The sequence below is a fragment of the Siniperca chuatsi genome, linkage group LG23, assembly GCF_020085105.1.
Source record: "Siniperca chuatsi isolate FFG_IHB_CAS linkage group LG23, ASM2008510v1, whole genome shotgun sequence".
NCBI classification, from domain to species: Eukaryota; Metazoa; Chordata; class Actinopteri; order Centrarchiformes; family Sinipercidae; genus Siniperca; species Siniperca chuatsi.
Window position 1 is genome coordinate 1439515 of NC_058064.1, and position 24889 is coordinate 1464403.

Here is a 24889-nt window from a genome sequence, read left to right on the forward strand (position 1 = left end):
CTCAGTGACGTACGCGTCATCCTGTCAACGCTGTGATGGATTCTGTGTCCGTACACGGACGGCTTCCCTCTCACATGTGCAGCAGCAGCAGAGACGGAAGACAATTTCATTTACCTGCATCTAATGAAAAGGCAATTTGCTGCGTGCTAGCATGGAGATGGAGTGGGACGCTGACAGACAGATACACAATCGTCCTGCCTGCAGGTTCACCGCAGAAATGAATGACACTGTGTCGTCTGCACCTCCCAGAGGCAAACTGAGAGGCCGCACCACGTCTGCAACTCCACAAACTCATTTTCTCCACAGTGACCTGTTAGAGACCAGTTATTAATGGTCTCGCTCAGTATTAGCCTTGAAAGCTCTGTTTTTGATGCACGATAGTGAAAACTGGAAGCCAGTGCAAGCAGAAAACTGATTTGGTGGTTTAAATGATGATGAAAACAAGAAAGATCTTTTTTAAAATCTGTGTATTTCTTCCTTTCCCTTTATAAACTGCTACTTAGGTGTTCTAGATTTAAATGTAAGCAGGATTTAGCACCTGCATGGCCTCTTTCTTGCATTACATTTACTCAAACAAGGATGTCTGGGCAGGCACTTTAGGTCCGGTTTGTCATTTTCTGAAGAGCTGCCGTGTTTTTATCGTTTTGAAAAGTAAAAAGCAATAAAAGCCCAGGAAGTGGCTTGTTTGTTGTTTGTCCAGTCAGGTGCAGGAAAAGTTCATTGTCTCAAACCATTGAGAGATTTATACAAGCAGCAATAATAATCTACAACACACTAAGAACCAGTGCATTTATTTGCATCGTCTTTAAGAGACTCGGACTTCAGAACGAGCCAGAGTTAACTCAGTTTTTTGGGACCTGAGATAAGACCTAGAAATAAAAGCATGGACAAGTTTCCTGTAGTCATGCCTGGACATAAATCCTCTGATTGTTGCTGTTTTTAAGACGGTAATATGCAGACTTTGTTACAGATTTGATATGTCAGTTAAGGTTCAGCTGTGTGTCCATGATTACTCCACATTTCTGACTTGTCAAGATGAGTGCTAACTCTCGCTCGAATGAGTTTATTTTAGTTTTGTCTGTGTTTAGCTAAAGTAGATTTGAGCATAACCAGTCATTGATTAGTTCAAAACACATACTGAGAGTCTTTATGAGACTGTGTTCTCGTGGTGACAGACGAAGGTAAATTTGGGTGTCATCTGCATAATTATGCTGGTTAATTTTTTTTGTTTTGTATAATTTGGCCAAAGTAAAACATGCAAATGTTAAAGGTCCAGTGTGTAACATTTAGGAGGATCTATTGGCAGAAATGGAATATAATAATTAAGTTTTCATATGTTTTCATTAGTGTTTAATCACCTGAAAATAAGAAGCGTTGTGTTTTCATTATCCTAGAATCAGCCCTTTACATCTACAGAGGGAGCGGGCCCCCTTCCACGGAGGCCGCCATGTTGCACCGCCATGTTTCTACAGTAGCCCAGAACGGACAAACCAAACACCGGCTCTAGATAGGGCCGTTCACGTTTTTCTCAAGTTTCGAGGCCACTGTAGTTTCTCCTACACGCTTGGAAGGGGAGGGTGAGGCGAGCGGGATTCAAATGGTTGCAAACTACTCTAAAGCCTTTAGTTGCTTACGTACTTATTTACCCTCTGTATTAGAAAGTGGTACCAAAAATTGAAGCAGCTGCTGTTGGAGAATCCTGCTTGTACAAAAAGCAGCACTTCTGCAAAGAAAAATCTTTACTCTAAAAATTGACAGAACAGCTGGTAAATCGAGCTTCCAAGAGCTTCTTTTAATTAACATGTAGAAACAGTATCCACAGGCGTCCTAAATGATGCTCCAACAGTCATTTTCACTGTAACTAAGTGGCTGTTTCTCCAGCTGGAGCTGTGAATATGTGAGAGCCACACCTCTAATTGAACACTGGCATGTCGGAGCATGTTTCAGTTTCACGCTGCCATCAGCTGCTGATACACCAGGGACCAGGCCTCCTCCTCCTTTAGACCCCCGCCTCAGGCCTAGCCATCTCCTGCTCCTGTACTTCTCAGACTACCTCCAGTCCCCTGGGATTGGCTTCTCCAACACACCAGCCAGTGTCCTGAAGTCAGGGTCACTTGTTTAGGACTGGTAAACATAACCGTAGACTACCTGGCAAGAATATTTTTCTTCTCTGGCCAAAACAAACATTTTTTTGAATATTGATGTCACCAGATCTTTTGCCAACACTGGTGTAGAGAAAGGTATCTCAACAACTAGTCTGCCTCAGATATTTATGGTTTCCAGAGGATGATTCCCCCGACATGTCTGTGAACCCCTTTCCTCTAGCGCCAGCATTAGGCCGAGATGTTACTTCACCAACATTTTGATCTATGACAAGATATTTGAAAAAACTAATTGCTGGATTTTCATTAAATCTGCTGTGGATATTCATGTTCCCTGGAGGATGATTCCTAAAGATTTTCCTGACCCCCTGACCTTTCCTCAGGCCAAAACATCCACTTGACCAATATTTTGGTCTGTGATGAGATATTACAAAAACTAATTGCTGCATTTTCATGAACTCTGCTGTGGTTATTCATGGTCCCCAGAGGACCTCAGTGATATCCTTTTCCTCTAGCGCCACAATTAAGCCAAATATTTAACTTTCTACTACTTTTCCACACTATTTCTGTATTCAGTCATGTTGGATTTGACCTTTGACCATGACCTTCAAACATTATCGCCCTGAAACGTTACTGCCACTTTTGGCACTTTCCCCTTGTTGGTGAAACCAACAAAGACACATTTTCCAGACATTTGGCGGGTGTTAAATTTGGGTCCTGGACTGCATTGGACAGAAGAGTGTTGTGAGGAAGGCGATGGAGGCAGCTGGGCAGGTGGCCGCCGTTTCCCACGAGGCTCCACGGTTGCAGCTTTGAGAGATGAAGCCCGTCAGAGTTAGCCAAACAGCGCTAATGCTCTCCCCAGAAAGCCTCCCCGTCCAAATGCTAACAAGAAAGCAAAAGCCGGCTGTGTTTGTGTGCATTTTGAACAGATGCTCTGGCTGTAAATACGGGGGAAATGCCATTTGTTTTCATTTTGTTGCATTCAGGGGACGGGGGAGGATTATGTTGTGAGAGAAAACAGTCATTCAGATGCAGTCGGCAGCAAATTCAGCGAGTGAGTTGATCTTTATCTTGTGCCCTGCAAACCCAATATTTATATTTAAGGAATGAAGGACAAATACAAACATATGCAGCGTACCTGCTTTTAATAGAGAAATCGTGCATAAAATTGCCCCTCAGTTTTTGTGAGCATGAACTGAGGGCTGGTTTGTTGACAAAAGTGGCAGCAAGATACCAACACAGCATGTTTCACAAACAAATGTTGCTCACAAATTGCAGATAAATTTGCAGATAAATGTGTCGGAAGTGTGGTGATTGTTTTGATGGGTGAAATCTCTCAAAATGAGCGAGAAGAAACTCATGGTGCAAATCTGTTGTAAATTTGGTAAAACTGTCCCCATGTTGGGGGGGAAAACAAACAACCGAGCCAATCAGAGCTCTGTAGGCGGGATCAAGAATGAGGAAGAATGAGGATCTTACTCCGAGGACGGATGAATCGGACGCAGCTGTACAGGCTGTTGTTCCAGACATAACACCTATTAAAGAGTTGATTAAAACGCCACTGCACTTTGGACAGGTGAGAAACATGGCTGCACCGGCCTCTGTGGGCCGAAAGGAACAAGTCCGTTGCGAGCAAGAACCAATCACCTTGCCTTCATGTCTTCTTATCCAATCAGCAGCTCCCTTTTGAAGTCTTTTCCACTTTTCAAAATATATTTTCAGTTTGTTTCAGAAAAGTTTAATTTTACTTTCACAGTGCTCATTTCATTCTGACAAATCAAACTTGTATTTGTCTTCCTTTCAAAACTCTGGAAAAAAATAACTTTCCTAATCAGTAAATGAAACTCGGATTTCAGAGAATAGACCACAAATAAATAAAATATGTGTTTAATTGACAGTTTGCCACGAAGTAAGTCATAACTTTATAAGCGAGTCACAAAACTGAAGAGAAATTCGGCAGAAAAAGGAGCTTTTGCAAATGGTTGTTTTTAGTAGTTTTCTGCTTTATAGGAAACTGGTGTTTCTGTTATTTTGAGTAGTATTTGTTGTTGTTGTTGTCAAGTGAGTGACGCTTCTGTTTAGACAAAATGTAAAGCTGCATTGCTCACAGTATCCTGAAGCCACGCACTGAACATTTCCCCCCCCAGCCCCTCTGTGCTGTTAATGCTGTAGTAGTAGAGGTCGTCTCCTTCAGTTATCACCCCTGCTGATGACTGTGGTAACCTCAGACCGAACCAGTGTGGAAAACTACCAGGTCCTCTGCAGAAACACTGACTGAACACTCTGAAATGAAACTGCAGGAAAGCCCGGACACAGACAGAGACAGAGAGCGCAGTAATAGTGAATAAGTCGACATAGTAAAGCGTCAAACGCAGTGTAGATGTTGTAAAATGGTTCAGGCTTTGCAGTGTGGTAATCTCTCTCTGACGCAACGCCGCTCAACTCCTGAGTGCAACTGATTTGGAAACTATCAGCACTCTGCTTATAAATTTCCCCAGTGTGAAAAGCAATGCATACAGAATGAATCTGCCTCTATTTATCTATCTGACTATCCACACACTCCTCTCGCTCTATCCGAACCACCTGCCCTTCTGGAGGAAAACAAAAAAAAATCAACTCGGCTTCAGTTTTTCCGCTCTGGTCCCCAGGCGTTTCTACATGTATCCATTAGATTACAGATGACAAATAGATGCAGATCTTCGTCTGCCGGCTGGGAACGGTCCAGCTGTGATAGCGCGACGGTGTTTCTGCCTCCTGAGGTTTCACTGGTGTTTGTTAGTGTTTTGTTAAAGTGCAGGGTGGGCGAGGACGAGGATTCACTGCAGCATGAAGGGGATCAGACAGAACGCACCGAAGAAGCAAAAGTTTGCAGAGGAAAATCAGCTGCTGACAGAAACCGAAACAGACCTCATAAAATCAATAAATAATACTCTCCCATACTACATTTCATCGATTAACCTCCAAGTCCTTTAATAACAGTGGCGCACGTTCCAGATAGAAAATATTCCGATCAATAATAATCGGCCATTTATGAAAGTTTTCCAGTTCAAGACTCTGAATCTCTGCCCACATCTCCCGTTCAAATGTTTCTTTGGTGGCGTTTCACGAAAGTGATTAGCGAGCAGTTTACATGCAGATTGCATCATCATGTTTCACAAATTGCAGATAAATTTGCAGATAAATGTGTCGGAAGTGTGGTGATTGTTTTGATGGGTGAAATCTCTCAAAATGAGCGAGAAGAAACTCATCTTATGGTGCAAATCTGTTGTAAATTTGGTAAAACTGTCCCCATGTTGGGGGGGAAAACAAACAACCGAGCCAATCAGAGCTCTGTAGGCGGGATCAAGAATGAGGAAGAATGAGGATCTTACTCCGAGGACGGATGAATCGGACGCAGCTGTACAGGCTGTTGTTCCAGACATAACACCTATTAAAGAGTTGATTAAAACGCCACTGCACTTTGGACAGGTGAGAAACATGGCTGCACCGGCCTCTGTGGGCCGAAAGGAACAAGTCCGTTGCACCTCTGACCGCAGCCGGGTGTGGTCAGGTGGTGCAACCGGTATCTCGGTGCTGTCGGTACATCACTGCTGCACAGGGTGCAGAAAAAGCACGTTGTCACCGCTAGTTTGCAGGGCAAACCAGATTATTAGACCGGGTGATGTTCCTCTTTAAATCGACATTTTCTGATTGATTAAGGTGTCGTTGCTTTGTGCCGTTCGAGGCCGTTGCATCTGGGATTTTTGGGTTAGTTACAGATATACAGGAGCCTGAACGCCACAGCAGTTTTCTTCCATCTTGGGTAAACATGTTTTTGTAAAATAATAGAACAGTGTTGATATGAATATGACCCTATACTGTAAAGGTCCACCACTGTATTTATAACGTTATAATTTCAGCACGAACATTTTATTTACTCTTCTTTTTCTTTCTGTTTTGCAGAATCAGACGTTGTGCAAAGGCCTCAATGAACTTCAAAATGGACAGGTATGGAGACGCACACCGGTTCTGTTTTCACTACACCGATGAAATGTATAAGTAATATTTACAATATAAAAATTCTAACCTGACTATTTGTCTTAGAGAAAGAAACTATTGTCACTATAGAAACGTGCGATTGTGTTTCAGTTTGTAAAGTCTTTAGTTGGTCCCTGTCAACAGATTCTACGTTATCTGCCTCTTTACACAAGATCAGGTGTTGAATCGTCCTCTTCAGTGGTGGAAGAAGTCTTGCATTTAAAATCCTACTTAAGTAAAAGTGCAGAATATTATCAGCAAAATGTAAAAGTACTAGTTTTTACTGCTTTATATACTGTTAGCTAGTTTAGTCCAGTGGTTCCCAACCTCGGGGTCGGGCCCCTCCAAAGGGTCACCAGATAAATCTGAGGGGCCGTGAGATGATTGATGGGAGAGGAAAGAAGAAAAAACACAACAGTTTTAGCTCTTTGAGCCTCAAACTGTTATTTAAATGAGACAATCTAAGAAGTTCAGAGGGGAAATGTGTCTTTGGTGGAACTGCTAACAACTCGTAGACATCTGAAACATGACACAACAAGTTTTTAAGGCGTTAAAAGCCAAAAAGGTTGGAAACTGCCGGTTTAATTTGTGATTATCATGTATTTTCTTATGTAAACTCTTAATCTGAAAAGTAACTTCAGCTGTCAAATAAATGTAGTGCAGTAAAAAGTTCAGTGCGTCCCTCTGAGACGTGGCGGAGTAGAAGCAGAAAGCAGCATAAAATGGAAATACTCAAGTTAAGTACAAGTACTGCAGATTTGACTTAAATACAGTCCTTCAGCAAATGTACTTTCCACCACTGATCATCTTTCTTAAAAACTTTGAAAAGATGTTTCTGTTCCTGATACAGCTCCCTATTTGCTTTTTTCCTTGTAATCTTGTAAAAATTAAAAATTCACTAAAAATGATCGAATTGACTCATCTAATTTGCCAACCTTTCTTTTGATACTTTGCATTTGGCCCGCTGCTGTAGATCAAAGAGGAGACAAACCGATTGTCCTCCAACAGAAGCTCCACCTCCCCTCCTCCTCCTCCTCCTCCTCCTTCATGGATTTTAGAAAAGTGAACGGGGCAGTTTCCTTTGTGTCGGCCTGCATGGGACCACAGTTCATCTGTCCTTTTCCAAAGTGACAGTAAGCATTTGTGACTGCAGGAAAATGCTGAAGAATGTAAATGGCTTCTTTGGCTGCTTTCAGAGAGCAGAGACAAACGGGAGGAGAGTTTAAAAAGGAAAAAAAGATGGAGATTCATTACACGTCGGCTTAATTTCAGAGCTGCGATTCATTACGGAGTGGAAGCCGATTTTGCCTTTCTGCAGGCCCTCGCAGAGCAGAGCATGCAATGCATAAGAGCCCGGGAAAACCTAATTAAAATGAACTTTGCGCTCTGTGATGGGTGGATAATTGTTGCAAGGCATCGGCGTGTATAATTGAGGCTGAATTTGTTTTACAGGTTTACCTTGTAAATGGGTAGATTTGCATTTTGTCCCCTCCTCAGCTGGTTATGGCAGGACTACGTTTGAACAGCGTCCAATCGCTTTCAACGCGGCACGACAGCCGTGTTGTAAAATATGTTTTTATCAGTGTATTTTTATTCCTGTTGCCGTTAACCAGAGGAGGTAATTAAAACCGTCTAACAACTGTCGTTTCAATGACACCCGCAAAAGTTACCAGTTATTTTTTTACAGAACAAAAACATAAAAATCCCCGGAGGTGTTGAGAAAAACTGCCGTCGGCCATATTAGCACAGCAGACAAAACACACATATTTATTTTTTTGTGTGGCTAAAGACTCTGAGAGGCTGCCAAGGTCCTCCTCCAGCCAAGTAATGTAGAGTACGCTGTGCAACACCTTCCTTTTGTTACCTCCCCAAGGCATAATTAGACACAGCCAAAGAGGGAGATCAATTCTGAACATCATAATGAAACACAGAGTGAAGCTGTTAAATGATTCTCTGGAGAGTTTTCGGAGGTTCTGCGGTGTTTAACAGCCAGTCAACATCAAGGGAGGCGGGATGCTGTCTTAATTCCCTAAAAACGGAGTAATTCAGGATGGAACCGGCTCCTTTGACCCCCCTTCATCCTCCTCCTGTTTTCAACACCTGTGTTGATTTTCAGGTAGTCACGGAATATCCCAGCATGCACTGAGACAACCAGGACTGATCTACAGCTCATCACGCAGACAGACAATCACATTAAGGACACTGTAGATACTGATTTGTTCCTGAAATAGTCTTCCAAGTCTTTATTTTCTGGGTTTAAAATGGTTAAATACATCCTTTTAAAATCAGAAATTGATCTTTAGACGTCTTTGAAAAAGCTGTCAGAGTTGTTACAGTCTGTTAGTCCATCAAGACACCTTGACCTTTACCGGCCAGGTAGCTTCACAAAATCTGAAAGAAGACGACATGTTTACTGTCCGTAAGATAAATCAGTATCTTCTACAGCACGCGCTATTAGAATTTCAATCCTTTGAGAATATAGTAGTTTAAACGTTAAACTTGTTAGAATATAAAAAAACAAACTACAGCTCCAGTGAAGATACTATATGCCACCATAACTTGGTTTCTTCTGATTTTATTATTTAATCTTTCCAATTTTTAAGCTGTAATCTCTTCAGTTTAAATGCCGCTGAGCCCTCCCTGTTTATTTCCACTCAGCTGGCTGCTGACCTGTAACCTGTGACTGTGGGCTTGTGGGAAATGGTGTTCGTCAAAGACAGAAATACTGAATAAACAATGATATTACGCTGTTCTTTAAAAATGTTCCATCATTATTTAGACATATGGAGTGAGCCACACGACATGCTGTTGAGCAGCGCTGGATTTTTATTAATTTGCGTTATTACAGATGGCCGTGTGATTCTAATGTCATGAAATGTGCGGTGGATTTTCATGTTCTCCAGAAGATGAATTCTAATGATTTTGGTTATTAGCAAAATCATCTGTATGTTGTTTTTTACTGTCCAACGCTTTCATATTGTCGGGGGAAGTTGCTCATTTCCAGGCTTTGGCTTTTGTTGTTATCGTGTTCGTTTCAGTGGAAACGTGGTTTAGTAAATAATTGTTGAAAGTGATTTAAAAAATAGTCTGGTGCTATTCTAAACTTCCCTCATCGTTAACAAATCTCATGTGCAGCTCCAAAGCCTCAATGTGTCAGCGCATCTCTCAGTACTCTCTGACTTCCTGTCTGCGGCTCTCAGCTGCGAGCCCATTGGTTCCTGCTGAAGACGTAAATCTTTAAAAACACAGATATATAGTTTCCTGTTTTAAAAAGGTTCAGTAAAACAGCTGATCGCTGTAGTTTTTAATCAGACTAACAGGAGGAAACAGTGCATCTGCTGGGGACTATTTCCAGCGGCGGATGAATCCACATGTGGTGCTGTAGTGAGTGTTTGGGGCAGCAGGACGGTGTGTGTGGGGCTGAGTCAGAATAAACTACAGTGTGTGTGTTTGTGGTGATGAAGGAACATGTCGCCCAGTGCAGCAGAGCGGCTCACTGATGTGTTTTAATAGTTTCTGGACAACGATGGAGGAAGAAGATCCATCACACACCTGTCAGCGGATACGTTCGCTGTTTGTCTCTGTTCACGGGATTTAATGACAAGAAGAAAAACATTAAATATCAGCAGACTTGCCCTTTTAAATCTTAGTACATCTAGGAATTTATATCTGGGATCTGTTGAAATCTTCAGATGCCGTCAGCCTTCAGAAAGTAGCAGGAAACAAACCATAATTTCCAGTTTTCTGCGATTTCTCCGTGTGTCTCAGCCCTCTCAGTGCTTCATATGAAGGACACCGTCTTTATGGTGGAGGCCTGTGCTGGAGATCCACCATGTCTCTGACTAAATCACCACCTGCTATGGGCAAATTAAACATTGACTTCTCATATTGACTTGTAGATCTAATTTGAAGTGATTGCGGATGAGCAATAATGGTGCAGAAAAAAGAGTTGGGGGGGCACCTTTGATGGCAGGCTGTTGGTTGTTAAGGGCGCCGTAATTGGCTGGATTGAGTGAATCGTTGAGTTGGAGAGGGAACTATGTCACTCTGTGCGATCTGTACGGCGAATACACACCTGTGTTTCATGATTCAATCAGGGCCGACGCTGCGGAGAGGCTGAAATGTGTCTGAATCAAAACAGAAAAAGGATTGAGTGAAGAGAAAGTGATTGAAAAGGTTTGTACTGGAGGAATTGATGGTTCAGGACCAGCTGAGTTGATGGCGGCGGCAGCAGCCAGTGGGACAGATGTAGGGAGGGGAAATAAATTAAAGAAAATGGCTTGTGTTGATGGGAGGCCCCTGCAGCCTGGCGGAGCCCCACGGCACCGTCCAAATATCCTCCATCGTCCTCAAACGAGCCCCGCCGCCATGCAGAACCTCCTCTGACCGGAGAGGAAAACTCATCTCAGACGCACCGCTGCAGAAATGCAGTGTCCTTCATTCAGATCCACTCTGTCAATATTTGCCCGCTGGCCTCAAACCAAACACACTGATATTGAAAGTCGTCACACTCGGCGAGGCGAGGAGGAGGAGGAGGAGGAGGAGGAGGAGGAAGCAGCCAGACAGACAGACAGACAGAGAGAGGAGATGTGCTGCAGAAAGAGAGGCAGCTCCACACCTCCTCCAGAAACTGTGATAAGAAGATTTCAGCCAGGAAAGCATTTAAAGGAAGGTTCAGGTGTCCATATACTTTAGGCCATGTAGTGTACCTGGTTTAGCTCCGACTTCCTTGTTTCTATCAAAGTATAAACGAATTATACTGTTTTGAAAAGAGAGACTGAAGGGAAATATTGACTAACTGTTGTTATTCTTCACCATTTCTAAAATGTACAAACAGCTGTCAGATACGAGAGAAGAAGGTAACGGTCTTCAGGTTCATGTCTCGTCTTGGTCTCGTCTCCTCTGACACGGAGCGTAATTACACACCATATGCTGAGTCTGCCTCCAACATTTGGTTAACCACGGTCTCTTGTCTGTTTGGATAAAACGCTTCATTTACATCCACCGTTCGCTTTGAGCAGCAGCGCTCCTGCTTTCATCTGCCGCCGTTAGCTCGGCTATCTGTCCGCTGCACGTCCTGGCACGCCGAGCTCAGCCAGGCTTCGGCGGTTAGAGGTTATTGTAAGTTGCGGCTGAGTAAACAGGAAACAAAGACGATAACCGGCTGCATAAATGCATCTTTAAAACAGGGAATCGACAGCATCCCTGGCTTCGCCGGTCCAGGTCTGGTGTTTGGAGTCCACGCTTGCCTCGGCAGCTTAGTTTGCAGCAAAACTGAGAAGAATTGTAGGCTCGCAGTCTCGAGATCACGACTTCATTTTCTAAAAGACACGTTTTTTTTTCTTGTCGTTACAAGTTATGTCGTCATCTTGAGATTAAAAAATGCTTCTCATATTTAGATTTTTATTACAAGATCTTCAACCCAAGATAATGATGAAGCTACTGGCTGATTAATTGATTAGTTGGGAAAGAGAAAATGATTTGATGAGTAATAATTTAATACATTTTTTTAAAGCAAAAATGACGCAGTATTTCGTCAGGATGATGAGATAATCACCAGAGTTGATGCAGCCTGCGTTTACCAGGTAAGGCGGGTCTAATGAAAAGACTATCCAGTTGCATTATGGGGAATGTAGGTTACATACTAGAGACTATAAGTCAGGATATCTCCACCTCTGCTGCACAGATTTTGACTATTCCAACTTAACTTCAGTACTTTAATAGATGGAGTTTAACTTAACCTGTCATTTGTGTTTCACCCGGTGATGTTGCTGCTCCCTGGAGGAGATATGGGAGCTCCTTGTCAGTTAAGTCCTCTGCAGGACCCTGCATGGACGAGTGTGTTGGGATGTTTCCTCTCTGCCTCGGGCTGTGTCGCCCCTCAGTAGAAGGGGCGGGGGGGTTGGGAGGGACAAAACCCCTCCCTTCGTCCCCCCCAGAGCCCCCAGGGGGACCGCAGGAAGTTCTCAAATATCTCAGAGAGGCAGCGTGGTTCTGTTGGCAGCAGCTGTTCAGTTATTACACTGATGCTACTGCCGCTCCAACGAAACTCAAAAAGGGTGCAGGAAAATAGTTCTTTGTCTGTAATTGACTCATTAAAGGTTCATTTTCTCAAAACAAGTGACGATATTTCAACCTGTTTCCAATGCAGATCAACATGTTTTAAGTATTTTATAAAATCGACGCAACGTATTCTGGAAAGTTCTTGAAACAAGTCGATCTCTTTTGGAAACGGGTTGAAATAATATTCTTACCGCACTGGCGGGTTTTTCACGTTATAAGAAGGACTTGATGGTTCATTTTACGTTTGTTTATCAGAGTGCAGAAAAAAACACTTGAGATAATTAACAAATTGTCATAATTGAACACAGAAAGTCTGAAGAAACGCTTCACCAAACGCTTCACACGCTCCTGCGTTCATCATCCCCAGTTTTTTATATGCAATCCATCAATTAGTCATGTGACTTCCAAATTAGTACAAACACCAGATATTCGCAGCGGCACTACACCTGTCTTTTCAGAGCAGCTTTTACAGAACACAATGGAGAGAATTTAAATTGTTGATACAAGATGCAACATCAGACCGACATGTTTTTAACAAACACGACATCTCGTCTAAACTTGACAATGGTCATAACGTTACGTTTCAAAACACACCATAATTAAAATTTCATCCATCTTTTAATGCTAAATGATCATTTTTCAGTCAATCAATAGTTGACCTCAGCACACACCCTGGTGTGTGTGTGTGTGTGTGTGTGTGTGTGTGTTCTCAAAGGAAGAAACTTAAATCTTATTTTATTTTTTTTACAGTTATTTATATTTTCTTGGGAGGAAATATTAGTATTTTGTAAATCACACACAATACCAAGGAAAAACGTAAAAAATATCCCAAACAAAGAGCGCAGCTTCGGTTCAGTACGGGTTATGCAGATTCAAGGACAGTTTATAAAACAAATCAAACTATAAATGGCATGAGACACAAACATTGTTGGCAGAAGATTAAAGCATTAAATAAGTTAACACGGCCCCCTCCGTGGTGACACGGCACACACGAGAAGCTGGGACGTTGAATGTGTTTGTGAAACCAGACCGGAACCTCTGATATTCAGGTCGAGGTTTCGGGGTTGTCAGTCTGCGTCGGAGCACCTGTTGGCAGGCAGGTGAACTGCAGCTTCGGGACATTTCGACACTGGCCTCCGTGTTCACATTTGGAGGTCGCCTCTTGGTTTTTGTGCGTTGGAGTGAGTGTGTGTGTGTGTGTGTGTGTGTGTGTGTTGAGTGTGTGGTCGCGGCTCTTTGTGGCTGCATCTGTCTGCCTCTATTGTTTGCAGGGGTCCATCTGCTGGCCTCCAGCTCAGCCCCTCCTCCCCCCTCAGTCCCCCGCTCAGGCAACAAACACCCCCGACCTCCCCCTCCTCCCCCTCCCGTCCTCTGTCTGTGTCTCTGCCTCTCTAGGAAAGCCAGCTGTCCCCCTCTTCCTCTCCTCTGTCCCTCCATCACTGAGGTTTAGTGTTCAGAAACCTCGTTGATCAGTCGAAGAGGCCTTTAGTCCAGTTTAGGCAACTTTAACGTTAGATTTAACTTTAGTCAGGCTTTGCTGCTTGTCTTTGTGTTATTTAACTTATTTTATCTTATACTTATACCCACCTGGTACTTAATTTATTATCTGACCTGTATTATAGTGTATTATATTGTTTGCTGGTACTTTCTCCTGTGTGCACTGACGTAAAGGCGAGCTGCTGTAACAAAGAGTTTCCCTTCGGGGATCAATAAAGTATTTCTGATTCTGATAATAATAATAGGGAATTTAGGGAATTGTTTGGGTATTTCCACTGATCTGACATTTTAAGAACAAACAATTCATAGATAGATAGATAGATTGAGAAAATAATAAATAAAAAAGTCTTTGTTATAATGTTCAAATTTATTTTATGTCAACTTTCCCTTTTGACAAACGGAGATCATGAAACTTGATGAAGGTTATTATACGGGGCTTTAAATGTCTCGCGTAAGACGTTGACTGGGTTTGGTTTATACTCTGATCAATAGTGATTGATCTCTGAGCTGGGGCATCAGCATTCACTTTGTGATGATGGTTAAGTTTGGTGTGTTTATGAACTTTGAGCGACACGTGCTTGGCAGCTCAGCATATTAATCTGTTCAGATTCTGTATTTTTGGAGGTAGCTGTGGTATTGTGTGTTTTGTTTTGTGATATAATGTGAAAGTTTTCGTGTCAGCCTCTTTCAGTAAGTCTCGGGGGTAAGAAAGTGTCACGGAGATAAATAATGTATACGATGAGGAACATTCTTCTTAATTAAATAAAGACTTCCCTTAAAAGTAAGCGGCAGATTATTTATTCATCTATAAAGGTCACTTTCTGTCTTCGTGACACACATTTACAAAATGAAAGTGACAGTGTGGAGCACAGGGAGAACTGTATTAATACTCCCAGTTAACAAAAATGATGAAGTTCCAGCAAAATTAAAATTGATTTACTCAGTTTTATACCCTGAAAATCAGATTTTTTTTAAGTTTAGCAAAGGTTATAAAATCGCATCAGTTTTTTTTTTAAGAATCCGAAGAAATAATACAATATCAGCGTAGAGCGATGTACAAAAGGACCAAGATGGCGGCGCGTGTACATCGCGAGGCTCAGTGTCTCTCCAGTTTTTGCATTTATGCAGTGTTTTTCTTGCTCATCTCGGGTCTGTTCGTGCAGAACAGCTGTGCCTTTACATCGAACGCCCGGCGTCAGCTCTGGGATATTGGTTTGCGCATTCCTGGCAGTTTGATCTATTTCATTATACTGCTCTATCCTGCGTTTCTGCACACACTTTATATCCCGCTCTTGCTTCTTGCACTTCTGGTCAGACCTAAACTGCATTTCGATGCCTTGTACTTGTACATGTGTAATGACAATAAAGTTGAATCTAAACAATAAAGTTATTGTAAACTAAAATGGGATCATGGTTAGTCAGGTGGTGGACAGCTTGAGCTATAAGTGACTGTGAGAGAAAGCGTGTTTCCAGTTAGTATGAAGGCAGTTTGAAGACATTATAGAGTTCGTCGTGAGCAGTTTCATGTAGGAGCTATCTGTAGAAAGAAAATAGTCCCTCCATGAAACTGCTCACAACAAACCTGAGGATTATCTTCAGTAACCGGGTCCTGATTTCTGGAAACAGACGTCGCTGTTGAGTTTTTCAGGTGTATTTTTTGGCGCTTTGAGCTCCACAAGCCGAGCGCCATGTAGTCCCGTTACATTCAGACGTCTCTACGGCAGATATCTCCAAAACTCTGCAGCTCGCACCGAAACTATCCAGACGGATAAACAGCTCTGCAGGTGAGAGGAGACACATGTTTTAGATTTTGGGGTGAACTGCCCCTTTAATGTTGCAGGTGCTTCAGGTTGTGCATCATGTATTTTTTAGCAGTTGAAACTCAAGCAAAACGCACGTCTCAGACGAATGTACTAGAAGTAAAATGTCCAATACTTCCTTCATGAGAGACTGTGAAGTAGAAGCACAAACCCTCACAAAACTGGACATTTTCTAATTTGTACCGAAACCACTTCCTGAGTAGCTGAATCTCCTCCAGCTGTAATATTCGCCTCCCGATGAGATCCAGACTCTGACTTTTAATGTCTCGCACCTCCTGGTTCGTTCTTTGCCGTCGCAGCAGGAAAGATAAAACCGACAGAAGCATCTCATTTTGCTCAACAGATGTCCTTAATCCCGGCTAATCCAACATGTTAAGCGGTTGTTTTCTCTGCAGTGAGCGCAGGGCGCCGACCCTGGCACCGAAGCTTCCCACAGGCCAGTTGGACTCCCTCAGACCCCCTCTGGTCCTGGTCTAGTGCTCTCCAGCTCCCCCTCCGCACTGCCAAGTAGAAGCTGAATTAATAAACTGTCTGTTTCCGCGGCCATATGTGAGGCTATTTATGACTGAGAGGGGTAGGAAAAAATATGACTTTTAAAATGTATTTTGGCCTTGAGTCTACAGAATACTCCACCATCAGAAATACATGCAAAATAGATGAATTTCAAAATAATGGTCTCATGTCACAGAGAAAACGTACTGATTCATGATGGTCTACTACGACTTGTTCCAGCCCTCATCGGCAACGTAGGAAGCAAGCTGATGTTTTGTCACGACGACTGCGCCAATATAAACCAGTGCTGCTCAGAAATGACCCTTTAGCATTTATGACCTTCAGTGAAATCACTGTTTTATACGTTGTCTGACAACAACAGAGCCCTGTAGGTGATAAATCGTTCCTTTACATTAGTAATTTGTCCCCTTAAATAACTTTTTATTCCCTCAGTTTAGTAATTCATACCCTCAAATGACTCAATGCGTTCCCTCTAATTAATAATTTGTGCCCTCAAATGACTAAATCGTGGTCTGAAATGACTTCATTTACCCCCCCCTTCCCTCTCTCGTGTGCATCAGCCACGATGAGATCCGAAACCTTGAAGCTGAGTTTTTGTGAACTGGAGATCATCCGCAGTATCACCCGTTTTTCCAGCGAAACCATCTGTTATCCTTTTAAAGTCGTTTCAAGGGATGTCAAAGATACAACTTTGTGTTCAGCAGACTGAAATAGAAGTCGCTCCTCATATCTCTGTCCAAAATCAAATTGAGGTTCACGGTGAAAGTGATAACCGTACGCCATTAATTTGAAGGAATTAATTATACTTTGAGGGCACCGATTATTTTAAGAACAGGCGCGTACATTTAAAGGTATGGACTACAAAATTGAGGAATAAAAGTAATAAAAATAATAAATAAATTTATCCAAAATGTTCCCCTCAAACACCAAACTGGGTCCAGTAGACAACAGAAAGATATCATCTGGATAATGTGATCAGCTATATTGATAAGCGATTAGTGAATACAGTGATTTAGAGGACAGAACAGAGTTTTAATCTGCTAAAACCGAGCTGAGTAACCATGTTTACTAAACGCTTTATCCATCCATCAGAGCCCCCTCCTCCCCAGACGGTGGCAGTAACTCACATTTAATGAAAATGGAAGAGATTGAACCATTTTTCTGTTGTTCTGTGATTTAAGGAGGAAAGAGCAGGAAATGGAAACCTACTGTGAAGTGGCGAATCTCTAATGACGAACTCATCGTGCTCTAGTATGTGGGAACCTGAACCTGAACCAGTAAACCCAGTAAAGAAATCTGTAACTGATATTTGTCAGGTCCACACATGGAGTGAGTTTTGGAAAAGCTTTTCCACCAAAACACTGCATGCTCCATCAAGTCCTTTTAGTTTTTCCTCTCTGGTGCTCTTAGTGAAGCGTAATCTTGACAGGCAGCCATTTAAATTACACAAATCTCTTCCTGTCTTTGTGAACGTATTAATTACAGCCTATCTATAATGTTTGATTAACTATAGCACATTAATAACAATTGATTGAGGCTTTTACCTGTGGAAACCATGTATCGCCAAAACGCCTGCTTTTCATGAGCTAAGGAAAACAGACCTGTTTTCAGCTTTGTGGCAGTGCATCTTTAGCAGTTTTTTAAATGGTGTATTTAGCTTAAGAAGCAGGACTCAACCCTAAAGGAACCCTAAAGTGGTTTTTCACGCGACAGCGATATAGAGCTTTGGCTTCTACTTCTTCTGTTTTCTCTTTTCTCACATTGTCTTCTCAAACTATGTTGTCCACTGAAATTGAATGGTGTTTTGGACAGTAGTCCACCTGGTGAAGAAAGTGGCAGGTGCAGGATCACTGTCTCCAGCATCTCCGTAAGGTGAACTGCTGGCTCTGAGAACCGCGTCGGCCGATCGGAGGTCGGACGCTTCTGTAGCTGCAGACGTCTCGCGTGGAGTTGGAATGAAGGCGGAACATCCTGTTTCAACAGTAATTCAATCATGTTGAGGAAGCAAAGAGGTCAGTTTCATGGTGTGGACGTACACATTTTTTAGAAAAGGATCTTAAAGCACGAGCATCTCAGCTGCGTCCTCATCCAGTTTGACGTGTGACAGTGACCCCTCTTGGGCGGTTCAGACCAGATCTCACTAAAGACGAATGAAATCTGATTATTTCAACAACCTCTGGAGGAGGTCTGAGACGCTTTCTAGCCAGATGTTGCATCCTTAGACGGATAGCTAATCTCCTCCTGCAGTGTAACTACTTTCAGTGAGCCATTTCTACACACATGATCAAATACATCTGATCAGTTGATCAGATCAGCCACTGAATCATCGGTGTGGCAGCGGTGTGAGTTGGAGCCGTGAACACGATAGCTTTTGTCATTCATGAGTTTGCGTTAGCTTGTGGACAGTTGTCCCCTCGTGCTAGCTAAAGTGTTATTGTTGTAGCTAAACAAAGTTCTTCTTCTGTTGTTTTTGCCAGTTACCAAACAGCTTCAGGTGCATCGCCACCTTCTTACACACGACTGTAATCAGATTTGTGATCTGACCGACGGAGACGCAGATACGTGGCCGAGTGTAAATAAAAGTGTCTTAAATCTCGTCTGGATTTTATTAAGACGTTTGAAATGACGAGTGGAAGCGGGGCCAGTGTATTAAAACGTCTCCTTAGTGTGAACATGGCTGACACACAGAGACACTAACCGTCTATTTAATCAGCACCAATAACGTCTGCTGCTGCTCTTTCTGCCATTTTTCATTCTCTTATTATCTGCGATTAGGAGAGGAGAGTTGAGATGATCAGTGGACGCAGCAGCAGCTCTATAATTTCTTCTCGACTCTTCACTTAATATAGAGTTTGACCTTTCAGCGGTTTGTGATTGTCGCCGCCGCCGCCGCCGCCGGTCAATATTCTCCGCTCTCGCTGAAGGTGCGAGCCCGTTCGGTCCGCAAATAAATGTCTTCATTACAGCAACGGCCCCGAGCCACGTTCCTCTCCGTGATGTTCAGATCGTTTCTGCTGCAGCCGGTGATTTAGTTTGGCCTCAGATAAACGCCGTGGGAGCTCTCCATGTTTCTCCATCGAGGAGAGATTAAAGACGCTCAGTTTTCACAGGTGAGCGAATTATAAGCAGCTCTGCGGGTCGGTGCGATGGAAGTTTGCTTTAGTAACTGCAGCCATGCCAGTTTAATTGCTGCATGGTTGCATGCTGAATTAGATAACATAAGTAACACTGCAATAATACATCTTGTGGCATTTTATAGCTGCTTTCCACCTAAAACCTGGAACGGATTGCAGCAACAAGCTGCATTCAGTTTTTCCTGAATCTGAATTGCTATTTCAAAGTTTTCTATAAATAATCTCCTAAATGTTCCTCAACATTAAACCACAGGAGCCTCCTGGTTAATTGACTCATACTGTGTGCTTGTATTCTGACAAACAGTTTGAATTATTTCAATTTAGATTCGATTTAGAGAAATTAGATTGTTTGTTTCCGTCAGTTTGGTGGATGTCTCTAAATACTACGATACCCATGAGCCTCAGCTGCCGTTACTGTAGAGAACAAGTCAGTCAGAGGTCGTTAGGGCTCGTTATTTACTGTTTTTTTATAAAATGAATAAATAGATAAACAAATCAATAAGAGACATATTTAAAAGATCCGGGAATTTACTGGTGAGAATCGGTACAAACTGTGAGCCCAGAGTAAAAACTCCATTTAGATTATTTAGTTAATTTAAGATTTGTATAAAAAACTGATTGGATCAATACTGCTTTTACAGTATATTGATCCAGGAGTTGGCCCCCCAAAAACAGCAGCATGCTCCTTCATCTGTCAGACAGGAAGACCATAGTTCCTTTCAGTATAAAAGCGTCAGCAGAGTGTCACCTGCTGCTGCTCCTCGCCTGCTGGGCCTCTTCCTCGCCGTCGATGGCGAGGTGAATCCCCACCTCTCTCCCCGAGGCTGATGGGAAGTGACAGGAAGCGGCTGGGTCTCGATAATGAAACGGGCGTGCACACATGTAAGGATGAACACAAACTGAGCTTTTATTAAAACGTCTTTAACAAACCCAGAGAAGATTCAGACAAGCTTCTTCTTCTCTTGTTTTATTCTGCTCTTCGTTGTCTTCATTTACATACCAGCTCCCCTGCTGTGTGGGCTGCAACTGTGATCGAGTGACAGGTCTCTATAGCAACATTTCTTTTCTCTGCGAGATTGTGATGCTGCAGGAGCGAAATAAAGACAGACATCCCTCTCTGGCTGGTCCTTTTAGCCTCTGAGCAAACATCGCTTCAGTCTCAAATCACAGAGACAGAAACGAGCCGGGCTGACATGCTATTTAACTTGTAATAAAAGCAGGGGCGGCGTCGCCAATAGGGAGTGTGAGATTTGATCATTTATTTTTTATTGAGAGGAGCTGCGGTGAGAGCAGCAGGCAGTGTCAGCGTGTCACAACACCCTCGATTACATTTCAGTTTTTCAACAAATCAACACGTCCTCGCTCTGCGGCGCGGACTGAAATAGGTTGAAGATGTAGAAAAAGGGGTCCCTCCATCCCACACTCGCATCTTTTATCAACTTCCATTCATCTGTGCTGCGCGGTGGCTCTGTCACTTCTGAAAACCCAATTAGCAGAGATTGGCGATTGAAATCTCAGCGATGATGGCGATGATAGCTGGAAACTCGCAGCGGGCTCGGCTCAGAAACGGTTTTGTTCCTGTTTTGGCATTCAGTCGGTGAAATATCTTCTGGGCACTTTGCTGAAAAGTTAATTGATGATAAACAAACCAGAGTTTGATGCTGCTGCTGCTGTGATATCCTGTTTTATTCTCTCCTCCAAAAAAATAAAAGAAATCAAAGAACTTGCAGGCCGTTAGAAAACAAAGTGATTAGGGTATTGATCGATTGAAGAAGCATTGTCACAAATTCTGTTTTTGTACTTAAAGTTTTCTCTTTAGCTCTGTTTACCAAGCCAGCAGAGCCTTTTCTTTTTTATCTTTTTGTGCAAACAAACTACCGTTGACTCTGTAATCATTAGGATATGATAATACACATCATTTTGTTTTGTTTTTTTAGAAAATAATTTCAACATTTTTCCAGTTTTTCCAGACAGTCGCTCAAACTGTCAATGAAACTTGACACTAAAGTTTTTTTTTTACATTAAAAGCCTTCCACTGAGCGGAGGGATGATGCCCATTGATCTGCTGGAAGACTTTTAATGTGTAAAAGTGTCGAGGTTCATTGCCGCTGTCTTAACAGTGATGGGAAAAAACAGCAAAGTAGAAGTGACTGGAAAGAATTAGTGAATAAAAATAATATTTCTGCTAAAAAGAGAGATATTCAGAGCTCTGTTTCTGATCTCTAATAGTAACACTGTTTTTATTAACTCATTATTTCCAGTTGCTTCTACTTTGCTGTTTTTTCTTACGCAACGCTTCCTACATATGTTTCAAATTAAAAGTCTGCCTGTAAGTGCTGAGTGTCACTGACAGCAGCTCAAAGTAGAAGCGATTGGGATTAATTATAGCACAAAAACTATTTAAGTATTGGTGTTAAACAGTTCGGCAGTGGTGAGTCTGACGTGGCTCTGCTGTTGGATTAGTGCTGTGAAAATGCTCTTTATACTTAATTTATTAAGTCAACAGGTTAACATGGTGGAAATGGTAAGTTTACATCAACAGCAAATTAAAAGATCACAAAACAGGGAGACGTCTTTTGTAAATGATCAAATAACTTCATAAAACAGGAGAAATAAGAAATAAGGCCTGTTTGTATTATAAGTCCAATAAAGACCTACTGTTGACGTTAATAAAGAAAACAGATTTTTATTTGACTAATAGTCAAAAAAAACCAACCTAAATACTTTTTATTTACGGTGATATTAAACAGATTTACATTTGAGAATCTGGAACCATCAACTGTTTGTAGTTCGCCATCTCGTAAATGTTTAGTTACTTATCAGAGTTGTCATCCATCCACTAATCAATAAATCGATTGATTGCCTCAGCGTGGGTTTTAGACATTTCCTGCTGTCAGTTCAATACGGCAGCTGATGCTGTGTGTCTCATTCCAGTGAACTCTGTTTCTCATGAAGAAAATTAGACTCGGGGCGTGTTTGATTTGCATTTAAATGGATTTATTGTCCGCTGTCGGTGTGACGGGCGGAGACTGACCACATGATCAAACTGTTGGGGTTTTTCTATGAGAGGAAATTAGGATTCTGGATTTAATTCAGCTGCCTGAGTGTAACGCTGTGGGAACAAAGTTTGGCTGGACGCCTTCGGTGTTTGTAGTTTGGCTGCATAATGAACATTTTAATGTGATTACTATCTGCTGTTAGACAAAAGCCAAGGAGCAGTAATACTAACAACCAACGCTTAATATGGAGACCTGAAACACTGATCATCTGTAGTATTGAGCGTTATTGATTCTCTGTCAGTGTCGTTTCTGAATGTGTATGAAGCGGTTAGCAGCAGGTGACTGTTTACATTCTGCAGCAAACTTCATGACCGCTGATTATTCGGGTTAACTGTTTTACTAAGGCTATTACTAACGATGCTTCGAGATCTAAAAGTGAAGCAACTTGACGAGTTTTTAGCATAAATATTAGTTGTAGATATTATAGATGGAAACTGGCAAAAACAATGCTGTTTGCTTTCTGCTTCAGTTCATCAAATGCTCTCAGCTTTTAGCTGCAATATCGGCACGATACATGTCAGACTCCGTTCTGCTCTGTGCTAACATGGCAAGCTAACATGCTAAATGTTAATAACTTGAGAGACTTGTATTAAAAGTTCACATGACGTGAACATTTAGATATATTTGAATATAAATGTGTGGAATACATACATCTATGATTTAAAATGAAGATTCTTGTTAAACTGTTTTATCAAAGCGTCGACAAAGATGTTTGTGTGATGGTTAAAGCTGTTTGTAGGGATTCCTCAGAGTGAATATAACAGTTAAGTTTTGAGTAATTTTGAGATTTCGGGGGCATTATTGGACACTAAAAATTCAGAACGTATCAAGAAATGTATGCATTTTCTGAAGAAAATGTATGTGTGCTCTCAAAGAGCTTAATTGTGCTAAAATGTGTATTGCCTTGTTTAAAGTTTGGGAGCAGTCTGTAGCTTAAAGTATGTTGAAGTAGTTGAAATTCAAATTTGTGTTGAACCCACAGAACTTTGTCTTGCGAGCAGCAGCTTTCAGTAAATGATTTTCTTCTTTTTTCCACCTCCAATATTTAACAAAAGGCTGATATCTTTCCGCTGTTTTACTAAAACATTCATCTGTTCAAACCTAATCTGAGCTCCGGAGAGTCCAGGACATGAATCTGACTTTATCAGACCTGTCTTCCTGTGCTCGTCTCTGTCCCAGGAGGCTCACATTAAACTGGATCTGATCGCCCCGCTGCAGAGTCACAATTAGACGATCCAGACAAACCTGCACTGCCTCACAATCGGTTCCCGCCCTGGATGGATGGGGAGTGCAGGTTTTGTCGCATTGACACATGCGACAGTGGGTCGGTGTCGCCCCTCTGGACCGTTTCCCTGCTGGGTCACAGCCACTGGTCCCGCCGCTGTTCGAACAAACAGTGTGTGTCCATGCTGTGTTTGCTGGCTGAACCTCCACCTCCACATGTGGGGCAGCGGGGGCCTTGGTCCCTGATGCCCCCCTTTGCCAAACTGTGGGCAAGGGGCCAGATTGTCCTGTGTGCCCCTGTTGATAAGCTGTCCCACTGCCAGAGGAGGGAGTTTGCTTCTGCAGGAAATCAATCACCAACAACAGCAGCGCTGTTGGAGTCCATTTACTCCAGTCCCGAAACCAGTTTAAGGGTTCTGGTCCTCGGATATTTTCCTTTTTTGAGACTCTGCTTCCTATGTTGTAGATTCAGATGCTCAATGTTAGATAAGTTGGAGATACAAGACGTTTGACTGGACAACAGCCATATTTATCTAACTTCTAGATATTTATGAGTTTTAGAACATTTTCTCAACCTTTACAAGTCTTTATTTCTTTTCTTCAAAGGAAATCTGAAACCATGAAAATCCTCCAAACTGGCAGTTAAAGTTGAGATTGAAAGTCCCTTCATGACCTTGGAAGCAGTAGTCAACAAAACAATCTCACCACAAGGTCCATTTAGTACCTGCTGTGGAGCTTTCAGTTTTCAGTATCAACCTTCCACCGTCTTCCTCAGCAGATGGAGTTTGCACAGTGGTCATGGAATTGAAAATGTTTGAATTTCCATGGATGACAAGCCCGTAAAATGCCCCAAAAATGGAAATTCGAACGTCTACAATTCCCCGAGAACAGGGCAAACTCCATGGGATCAGGAAGATTGTGGGATATGATCAAAAGCTCAAGAACTGCTACTAAATGGACCTCTTGATGGGATTTTCTCAGCCTCAGAGGAGAGACTTTCATTGTATTTTCACCTTGAATATTTGAGTACACTTCACAGCTAATTTCTTTTTCTCTTTTACTGACGTACAATCGTGAGCGCAGGACATTTTTAAAGGAGTGTTTTTCTATTGTTGCGTTACAAAAGTGAAGGATTTGATTTTTTCTTCCATCACTGGGAGGAAAAAGGACAAACTGCAGCCGTCCGTCTCCTCAGCACCTTTCAGGACTGAAGGGCCTCGTTGTTAAATGGAGCGTAAACAAAGAAAACGTCTGGCAGCTGCACTGATGGAAATCTGAACAGCTACTAATGCGTTTTTCAGCAACCCCGTTATCTCAAAGGCACACTATCAAAACAGAGTACATAATGAGTGTGGATAATCCTGTCCTCTCGCTGGATCTGCAGTAAACAGCGCAGGGCGGACGGATGACCTCAACTGTGGCCGTCAAGCGGTGGCAGCGTTGTCAATTAAATTCTG

General features: G+C 42.3%; 1 protein-coding gene across 9 annotated transcripts in view; it reads left to right on the top strand.

The window, feature by feature from the left end:
• The window catches only part of phf21b (PHD finger protein 21B), a 105392-nt gene that overhangs the window by 46236 nt on the left and 34267 nt on the right, over window positions 1-24889 (top strand). For 6 of the 9 annotated variants that reach the window (XM_044186047.1, XM_044186052.1, XM_044186050.1 and 3 more), the window contains one exon: window positions 6048-6092. The exons of 2 other annotated variants lie outside the window; for them this stretch is intronic. In XM_044186047.1, coding sequence (XP_044041982.1) covers window positions 6048-6092 — 45 coding nt within the window. Of the gene's footprint in view, window positions 1-5347; window positions 5574-6047; window positions 6093-24889 lie in introns of those variants that run through there. One more of the 9 variants, XM_044186049.1, reaches the window with a different exon arrangement.